General features: G+C 31.9%; 1 protein-coding gene and 1 pseudogene across 1 annotated transcript; both read left to right on the top strand.

Moving 5' to 3' along the window:
* The first annotated feature begins 242 nt into the window (after positions 1 to 242).
* LOC145004351 (transcription factor MYB73 pseudogene) lies at positions 243 to 1,638 on the top strand (annotated as a pseudogene).
* Positions 1,639 to 4,900: 3,262 nt separating this feature from the next.
* Positions 4,901 to 10,019, top strand: LOC145004350 (UNC-50 family protein). Its single transcript, XM_078963247.1, has 10 exons — positions 4,901 to 5,175; positions 6,573 to 6,640; positions 6,966 to 6,991; positions 7,102 to 7,192; positions 7,476 to 7,571; positions 7,681 to 7,749; positions 7,993 to 8,051; positions 8,166 to 8,288; positions 9,614 to 9,685; positions 9,757 to 10,019. The coding sequence occupies exons 1-10, from the start codon at positions 5,095 to 5,097 to the stop codon at positions 9,819 to 9,821; spliced, it is 750 nt and encodes a 249-aa protein (XP_078819373.1). The 5' UTR covers positions 4,901 to 5,094; the 3' UTR covers positions 9,822 to 10,019.
* The last annotated feature ends 472 nt before the right edge of the window (positions 10,020 to 10,491 follow it).

The following is a 10,491-nucleotide window of genomic DNA, read 5'->3' as shown; positions in this document are numbered from 1 at the left end:
AAAATGTTATTGAAATTAAAAAATAAATAAATAAATAAATCAAAGGAAACTTATGAAATAAAGTAACCTCCAAAACCGTAAACGAGTCAAAATAGGTAAGTTATAAGTTGTTCCTCCAACTTCCCCCGATAAGTTACAAAAACAGGCGAGATTTTCGTGACATAAACCCACGCACTAATATCTCGACACGTGTCATATCTACAGCTGTATTCCTTCTTCTTCAACCGCCTACTTCAAAACCCCCGTAACTATAACGCCTTCTCACCTGTTCAAAACTTCACCGACTCATTCGGTTACCCTTCTTCCCTATTTAATCCAAAACCCTCTCTTCTCCTGTTCATCTTTCACCCATTGTCGGCCTACATTTCATGGAATCATCTCGGAGTGATTTGGAACGGATCAAGGGACCATGGAGCAGCGAAGAGGATGAGCTTTTGGGTAAGTTAGTTGAGCGGCATGGTGCTCGGAACTGGACGTTGATTAGTAAGTCGATTCCAGGGAGATCTGGTAAGTCGTGCCGTTTGCGGTGGTGTAATCAGCTTTCGCCGGAGGTTGAGCATCGGTCGTTTACGGAGGAGGAAGATAAGGTTATTGTGGAGGCGCACAAGCGGTTTGGGAACAAGTGGGCGACGATTGCTAGGTTGCTTAATGGACGCACTGATAACGCGGTGAAGAATCACTGGAACTCGACTTTGAAGCGGAAGAGTTCTGCGGTCGATGGCGGAGAGGAGCGGTCGGCGAGAGTGCTGAAGCGGTCGGAGAGCGGTGGTGCTGATGTGACTGTCGCTATGTCTATGTCTATGTCTGGCAGTCCTTCTGGATCTGACATCTGCGATTCAGGTAACAATATTCCGTTTCTCTCCATCGGAAAAAACGATACAACCTCTTATGGATTGATTGGATTACAACCGCCGCCATCGACGGCGTTAACACTTTCTCCGCCGGGAACAAGTTCGTATGGTTACGAAGTCCGTGATCAAGCGTCGCCGTTCGGTGCAGAGATTCTTTCAGTGATGCAAGAGATGATCAGGAAAGAGGTAAGAAAATACATGGAAGAAGAAGAAGAAGAAAGGTTGATGCAGTGTGAATCGAACCAAAACTAAATCTTGATTAATTAATTAATTAATTAATCAAATCTCATGGGTTTTAATTAAGATTAAACTTTTTTAATCAATGAGGGATTGTACAGAAAAAACATGTATCATGAATCCATGAATCATCAGCAGAAGAAGAAGAAGAAGAAGAAGAATGGCACAGAAAGTACGAATTTTTTGATAATCAAAGAGATTAGTTTTACAGTTGAAGACTCATTTTGAATTTGGGAGGATAATAGAGTTTTTTTGTATTGATAATTTAAATGGTATTTTAAACGGACGTTAAGTTTCTGTTAATGCCGTTTATTAAATGTGATGGAGATCTAGAATATGTGTAGTAGTACGGATGGTACGATTGGGTTGTACTGATGGTTGATTTGATTGTACCGTGCTTAGCTGTCGCGATGCTGCACGGGGCTCCAGGCTGGACGTTTTCTTGGATTCTTTAGAAGTCAGACGAAAGTACAGTTTCACCCCCTAAGGAATTTGGTCGTACAATTGTACCCCTGAAAAACTGAGGCATTAACTTTTTGGGCAGTGTTAATTTGAAATTTTAAATTTAGAGTAAATTCTGATAAACCACACAACAAAACGAAAGTATTATAAAGACGATATAAACCCATAAATATCTTTCCATTTCAAGTTTGGACATACCCGATTAACCTTTTTGTTTTAAAAAAAATATATCGTATGAATAAAAATTGATCAATAAATTTCAAGATGCCAAAATAAATTCTAATAACTTCTAATAGTTAAACCTTACATATACATAGGTGTTATCATTTAAACCTTTTGTGGAGAGATACATGTTTTACTTAAGAAACAACTTCAACTGTTTTGCCATTTGTGTATTCGTTTAATATTTCTAATGACCTAGAACCATATTTGTATGTTTAAATTATGGATCGATAGGATGTTGTGCAACTTTCAATACTTGTACCTAAGCCTTATGGAGTTCTATAATAGAGCAACTAAACTTTTAAAATACAGAAGTGTTGGATGGAAATGTTGGGGAGTGGTTGATTCGGTAACATTTAATAAATCAAGCACAATGCAGGAAAAATGGTTTTAAATGACCAAGAACTGTTCCAATTAAGCTATAAATGGATCATCAAATACAATCAGACAAACAAGAATCAAACAAACAAACAAAAATTCATTTTGTTTCTTAATCACCAAAAACACCATACAAAATGTGTGTGTGTTTCTTTTTCAACAAGAAAGAGTCGAAAGCGAGGAGAGAAACGTGAGAGATCAATGAGCATTTAAGTATTCTAAGGGCTTTAGCAATTAACTATTTTTTAATCTATATCGGTTGATTTGAAGCTCAAAAATATTAATTACTATATAGAAATTATCCAATCATGTTAATTACATAATAAGCCTCTCAACCTTTCTAATTTCTAACTATATCATCATATTTATGATAAATTAACAAAGTAGTCACTCTTAAATCGTTATTTTTGATTTGAATATTGATTGCATTCTGTGTGTAACCCAATAAGCTTATGCATCATTAGCAATGTTACTAACTGTGTCAGTAAGTGTATCTCCAACATCTTGACTTGTGAATATGAATTAGATCATCAGATTCTTCAAGGTACGACCACATGCTCAAATTTATTCATGTCATTAAGGGGTCCAACTAATATCACACTCTAACAATTAGATGATTGAATTCCATATTCGATTATATGCGGTTATCATCGAGTTTCACACTATATGATAGTAGCATTTATAACTACCTTGTTAAGAACAAGAATTAACTACATCTATGCATAATGATATGCTCACTGAGAAGCCAGCATACGAAGAATTCACAAATTCAATGTATTTTCAAGATTTACTTAATGAAGTCCATCGGAGCAAACATGATCTTGATCCTATCTCTCTTGCTTAGAACTTTCTTTCGTTCCTTCTCTCATCCTTTCTCATGTTCTTGTCACCCTAATCACAACCTATAATTGGCCGCAAAACCTTCCTTATGTTTCTTTATGCTCTTTCTCACAGCACAAGCTTCTGAATTTTTTCATCTAATCGACCATGGTTGCTCCTGCACAAACTATTGAAAAACCATATGACATCATCAACATCAAATCATACATCCATTTTATTCTATATGTAGATCGAAGGTGTTGTTTGTTTTTTTGGAAAAAACCTCTTCAAACCTCTTATTGCTGCGCGGTGCAGCACACGTGCAACACTTTTTATCTCGCAATTGTTTGTTTTTTAGAAGTCTTCTGAGTCAAAAACCTCTGCGCATGCTCTGTTTGATGCAACACTTGTACTACCTCTTTCAATCTCTTCCAACCTTTTCTTCTTCTTTTTTTATTGCTGAAATTTTGATTATATATTATTAAAATTTTATTTCACATTTTTTTTCGTTTATTCTTATTGAATTTATTTTTTATTTTTTTTATATTTAATAATGATAATCTATTGATGAAACATCATTATTTTTTACTAAAATATCTTTATTTTTTATTGAAATATCATTCTTTTTTACTCAAATATCATTAATTTTTACCGAAATGTTATACATTATTAAATTTTACGTATTAAAAAGCTATTTTCGGTTTATAAAATTAGTTTATTTTAATTTTTTAATATCTACAGCACTATGCAGATGTTAAAAAAGCAAACACACTTTTTATTATAGTCTGCAGCCGTTTGGTCAATCTCTTCTATTGCAGAGGGTTGCAGAGGTGGTCCGCAGACTTCATTGATTTTTGCTTCAGAAAATCAAACAACACCTAAATTATGATGCTTGACATGACCTTTTATAAACTCGTTGCATTGGATTTGGAGTCACAAATCGTCTTGCCGAACCAACAAAAAAGACTAACATTGTAGAATGGAACCGAATACACTCTCTTATAGAGTTATGGATATATAGGATGATTTTCCAATCTTTCATCATGATTTTTTAAGAAAAACACAATTGCCAGTCCAACAACATGACTCCATGGACTTGGTTTAATGGAACAACTTATAATTATTCCGAATCAAGAGACTCCTATCTTAAATGTTTAATACTATGTCACTAAACGAACTTGGTAATGGTGGATTGTACATGGATTCCAAGGCATTATTTCATTTGCATATGGATGCAAAACTCATGACAATGGTTTATCTTCTTTTGTATAAGTTGTTAATGGTTCAAAGATTCCAATTAGTAGGTATGTGGGCTCCATTCTTCTTAGTTCTGATCCCTATCATACACGTATCTTTTATCCATGTTCTTATTACTCCCAATATCATTAAAAATCCTATTTATGTTCGCCATGACAAAAAAATGTTCAATTAAATTTGACAAATTCGATTTTTTTGTGAAGGATTATCAAACACGTCGAAACCTCCTGAAATGTGACAACACGGACGATTTATATTGTTGTTAATAAGAAAGGAGGAATTAATCAGGAAAATATTTGTTATCAGAAATAAAATCTTGAGGTGGGTCAATCTAATTTGGTGAATTGGATTTAATCTCAATCAAATATTACTAATCGAGATTTTCTCAAATCTAGATCAGATTTTAAATTTTCTTAAAAAAAACAGATAAATATCCACCTATAATATAACCCATTAAAACATATGTTTTTATTTGTCATGGGCTACACATGTGAAATCTTTGATTGTGCGTCACTAACTCGTAGTCTACTACTAGTTTTAAGTTTCAAAGTTAGATAGTTTCTTGGGCCTGGGCTTTAGTATAACCCATTAGACTTTGGGCTTGGGCTTGGGCTTTTCATGATCCAACACTCCAATGAGTTTACTTCAAGCTGCATCACATCAACTATGCTGTGTATACAATTACAGGGAAAGGGCCGAAGGGGGATCGAGAGACCAAACGGAGGACCGAGAAGTGTGTGATCGAACAAATCATCGATCGGAATTTTGCATAGCGTCGATTGGAATTGGGGTTTACCATCGATCGAATTCTGCATTTCCAGTTGCTGACTGAAGAAGAAGTACACGAATCAGTAAACCAGAAGGGAGGATGTTGCCGACCTCATCGAAAGGGCGAATGCCCTCTCGCCCCAATCCAATTTTCCCTCAGTACCTCCGTAGAATAGTCAAGGTTCTAATCCTCTCTCTTCTGTATCCGTATACTGAAAAACCTGTTTTGTATTTTGCACATTGCTGTAGATCTGATCTAGTTGCTCATCATTTCTACTTTCAAACTTTTTTTTTTTCCGCTAGAATTGGGGTTTTGCATATTAATTAGTTAAGCTATTGTGGTTGAGACAGACTAGCTTTTTTCTGTTCATTCTAACTAGTACCTTGGGGCTCAGCGTTGGGGGAATTTGAAGTTCATATACTTGTATCTTGACTCATAAGTTGTAACTATTAGATTAGTAAAAAGTCGTATACAGAGTGAATTATCATTTATCAGCATACTTACTCAATCCGGTTGGTGATTAAAAGTGCATTTTGATCCTTTCAAGTCAAGTTTTGGAATCACCATAAGAGCTACAACTGATCTAGGCTGACTCTGAGAAACAATAAAGATAAAGATTCCTGGAGGAACTATTGATGGTTTATACTCGTCATGTTCAAATGGTTGTATTCAATGACCTTGGTAAAACCAAAAGGGACTACCTTTTGCTTACCTTGAATTTCTATGCTTGTTGAGATAAGTATAAGCTATTCTATGACCTGTGGTATATCTGTTTTTAAGGATGATATGACAGATGTAGAATAGTGAAAGATCCAAAAGTTACTGCAACTAATGGGCCAAAGATGTAGATTAGTTGATTTCCTTTATCTGTAATTAAAAACCATGGAAACTATATGGGTTCTACTAGAAAAAGGTACACAATACACAAATGAGTGAAGGACCTTTTCATGAACTTTCTTGGTTTAAGTCGATAGTTTAATATCTAAGGCAAAATCATGGTGTTAACTCAATGAAACTCATGTGTAAAATCAAGTCAATGTATCAAATTATGTCTTCAAGTCAACAATCCTCAACATTAGGAGTCATGTCCCCAATCTTCACAACTTTAAATACCTATCCATGGACCCTATACTCCAATAATCACATGTGCAAATGCTATACATATATAATCAATATCCAAGAAACATAACCCCAATAAGACCCAATCACACATATTCAATGCAAAATGTAATACCTACTATAACACTTGAAGCAGCTGTTCAACACTTGAACATATTTTATTTTTACCTTGTTATTTACTTATTTTGCTATTATATTCTTCACTTGCTTTTCCAGTAATTTATTGCTTAAAAGCTTAGGAATGAAGAACAATATTTCTACTGTAATCTTTTCAATTTGACTCCAAATTCCTAAATGGTTAAATTGTTAACCCATAACATCTATATATAGGCATACTTACTTACTTAGGAGGTTAGTTAACCACCTATTCCACATTGACCATTTGACTTCATTAAGTGACTTTCCTATATTGCCCTTTCTTATATCCTATTTTGCATTTATCAACTTCTTTATTGCAGTGGCAACAAATGGATATTGAATACACTTTCTGGCAAATGCTTCATTTATGCACCTCACCAAAAGTTGTGTAAGTATCCTTTTTTTCATTCTTCTTTATGATATTAAATATTAAATATTAAATATTACAAATTACATCCTTGGCTGTTTTCAGATCTATTCAGTAAGTGTGAGTAGATGACCATTTTACACTTCTGTCCTTGTTAAGTAAAAAGGAAACAACACCTTGTTAAGTAAAAAGAAACTAATATTACTTTCAAGATTCAACTACTAATATGCTAATAATATCTCCATATGTATTAAATCTTGCAAAATAAATAGATGTTTGATTTTTGGAATTTCTTGATGACAATAATTTTTATGTTTTGAATGTGGGAATTATGAATTGGATGCAGCTATCAGCACACCAAGTACCATAAACGTAAGTCAACCTCTTTTTTAGTGTATCTAATAATGAATATATAAAAATAATATAATACAGATTATATGTGGATTTCATTTTACCTTTTTTTTACCTTTTTACCCCTGCAGAAACAAAAAACCAATGGGCACGTGATGATCCTGCTTTTATTGTAATTTGTATTCTTCTCTTGGCAGTTTCAGCTGTCGCGTATTCTGCTGCGTAAGTTAACCATTTTTTAAAACACTTTTTATTATTTGAAAAATTATATAAAGTTTTAATAACAAAAATGTTTTTTTTTATGCGAAAGTAAAAATCACAGCTTTTTAATAGATTCTTCTTTCTTGGTCATTTTTTTAATTAACTCACAAAAATATTCATCAATTATAATTAAATAATCTTCAAATTAGAGATTAACCTATACATTATATTACAAAAATATTAAAAAAAATTAACTCACTCACTTACTATATTGCTATTTATGTATATATATTTGTGGTTTTAGGTATGATCATAGCACTGGGCATGCTGTTTTTGTGGTTTTATCAGTGACATGTGTCCATTTTCTATTGGCCGGAGCAATTGTTGCTACATTTTGCTGGTAACCAATTCTCACATTCTTTTTTTTTTTTTTTTTCACATTTTTTATAGATAAAAAAACTTATTTTTGAATATTTATATGCTTAATGTCATTAATTGTTTTTTTCAAGGTTTGTAACTAATAATTACCTTCGTGAAGAAACCTCACACAGTCACGTGGTAGAACAACGCGTTGAATGGCAAGTACAAAAACTCTCTTTTCACTTTTCCAATAACAAGGGCATTTTCGTCTTTTCCATACTTTTTTGAATGTGACAATCTTGTCCTACTAATATCAGTCTCATTGTTAGTCCAATAGTTAATCGTGCCCTTTGTATATAATTTTAATACAAATTTACCGAATTGCCCTTTATATATACTTTCATTAAAAATTTACAGAAATGCCCTTTGTATATAATTCTGGTATTATATTTATTGTACAGGTTGTATGCATTTGATGTACACTGTAACTCCTTTTTCCCAATGTTTATCGTGCTTTATGGTAAGTGAAATGGATTATATGATTTTTGTATTTTCTGCTATTAAAATTTAAATGTTATATACATGAAGTCATAATAATAAAATTTTAATTTTATTTTTTTGGTTTTTATGGCAGTGATACATTTTTTTATATCACCACTTCTGGTAGCACATGGATTTGTTCCGCTTCTGCTGTCAAATCTGATTTTTACTGTCGCCATATCTTACTATCACTACCTCAACTTTTTAGGTTATGATGGTAACAAATTTCTTTAACCTTAATATCCACAATTTACTTAATGACCATTTTATCCTTGCATTCAGAAAAGGGTAAATATCACAAAAGTCACTAAGTTTACACGAAAATTCGATTTTGACACTGCGTTTTCAATTTGTTAAAATTTTGAGCAGTCAACCCGCTTGTCTGCTGACGTGACATGATGACATGTCAGTTTTGATGATGTTGCATGCTGATGTGTCAAAATTGAAAAAAATTACACAAAAGACACTTGGTTTTTACTTTTTTCAATTTTCACCCCAAGTTTTAGATTTGACATTATTTTTTTTTGTTCCAAATCGAATACCATTTTTTCAAATTTTGTTCACTGTTGACCATTTTCCATTTGAATAAAATTGGAAAAAATGATGTTTAATGGTGAACAAAAAATGGAGTGTCAGAATTGGAAAATACAATTTAAAACTTAGTGTCGAAGTTAAAAAAAAGTGAAAATATGTTGTCTTTTGTGTAATTTTTTTTTTTTTCTACAATTTGACACGTTAGCATGCCATGCCATACCGGTCAAGTGGTCAAATCTGTGACTTGTGATATTTACTCTTGAAAAAAAAATCAGTTTTAATAATGAAATGTTGTTATTTTAGGTAAAAATAAAGTACATTGCCGATATTATTAAACAGAGTAAAGTATGTTGCTATTCCTCACATTTTTCCCCAAACGAGCATAAAAAATAATTGTTAAATTAAGCTCTTTATCTTTAACAAAATGAATTCATTTTAAGTTCCTTGATGAATTTTAAATCGTTTTTTTTAATGAACACAAATCAGTTTTGATAACTGTAGTTAATGAATTTTTTAATAATAGTATGAATCCATTTGTTTGAATATTTTTGATTTACACGCTTGTGAATCTGAAAAAAAGATTTTGTTACTACCTAGTACCTTTCAAGTACTTTTTTTATTAAGATGACGCTTTTTAAATATTTTTCTTAAAGAATATAAATTTTTTTTTCGTAGCAATGTGAACGATTATAAAAATTCTATAGACGTCAAACCTGACATCTTTTAATAAAGTTGTTTTTGTTTCATTCTATTAAAAAAACAGCATATCGTAATCTTACCAACTCACTTTATTTATTTATTTATTTATTTATTTTTTATATTAATATCGGGTAACAAGTTCAAGGTATAACCCTACACCTTTAAAGCGTGCTTATTTCCTACATTTGCCTTTTACACCCACCTTTTGATTTTCAATATTTTTCAAACCTAATTCTTATAAAATTCAACGTTTCGACATAGATTTCTTCATATAAATGAATATAAAAATTCGTACTTTTTATGTTACAGTGCTTCCGTTTTTAGAGAAGACCACTTTCTTCCTATACCCAATTGGCGTTGTCATCATTTTTACACCTATATGTAAGTGTTGCATTTGTTCTTATTTAATTTTGACACCATGAAGTGAATAATTTTTTAATTTTGTTTTGCAGTGATTTTAAGCGGGTTTAATCCTTCGAGATACATTATGAACATTTACTTTAGTCAATGGTCGTGATTTGAGTTGGAATTTAATGTGGAAAATTACATGAAATATTAGAAGAAATTGAGTGGTAGTGATGAATCTTAATGTATACACAAGGGAAGCTAGGAGTTTACATTAAACGACAAAGAGCTTTGTTTTCTTAAATGTGTAAATGCACCTTATGCCATTTTGATTGAAAATCTATTGTCATATGTGAGGGTTAATATTGTCTTTTCGTATCGTCCTAAATAACATTTTATTTTAAACCCTAATTTGCATCGATGTATTATGTGGTTATTAATTTTTTTTTGACTACTTAATATTTTTTATTAAATATACAAAAATTATATAATTAAGTAAAGTAATATAGATTTGAGAAGTATAATGTGTACTAAAAAATGACAAATTATATTAAGGATTTTTGTTGACATTAAATATAGATGAGTATAAATTTGTTAATATTAAAAACAAAGCTTTTGGAAAGGTTTATTTGTTAGGGTGAGTTTTTTATAATAGGTTTTTGTAAAATAAATATTATTGGGAAGCTTAAGGTCATTATTGATTCTACTATTCTTTCTCATTACAAAGATAAAAAAAGCTGGAGTCGATAGAAGAGTATCACATTGTAATTGTTTCTCTAGGCCTCTAGATGCTTGTTAGAATGTTCTTTTATAAAATCCTTTTGTTCTTAAAAAAAAAAGAT

Source organism: Lactuca saligna, chromosome 7 (assembly GCF_052625555.1).
Source record: "Lactuca saligna cultivar CGN05327 chromosome 7, ASM5262555v1, whole genome shotgun sequence".
Classification (NCBI taxonomy): domain Eukaryota; kingdom Viridiplantae; phylum Streptophyta; class Magnoliopsida; order Asterales; family Asteraceae; genus Lactuca; species Lactuca saligna.
The sequence above is the reverse complement of the archived record's forward strand: the minus strand, read 5'-3'. Positions and strand labels throughout refer to the sequence as shown.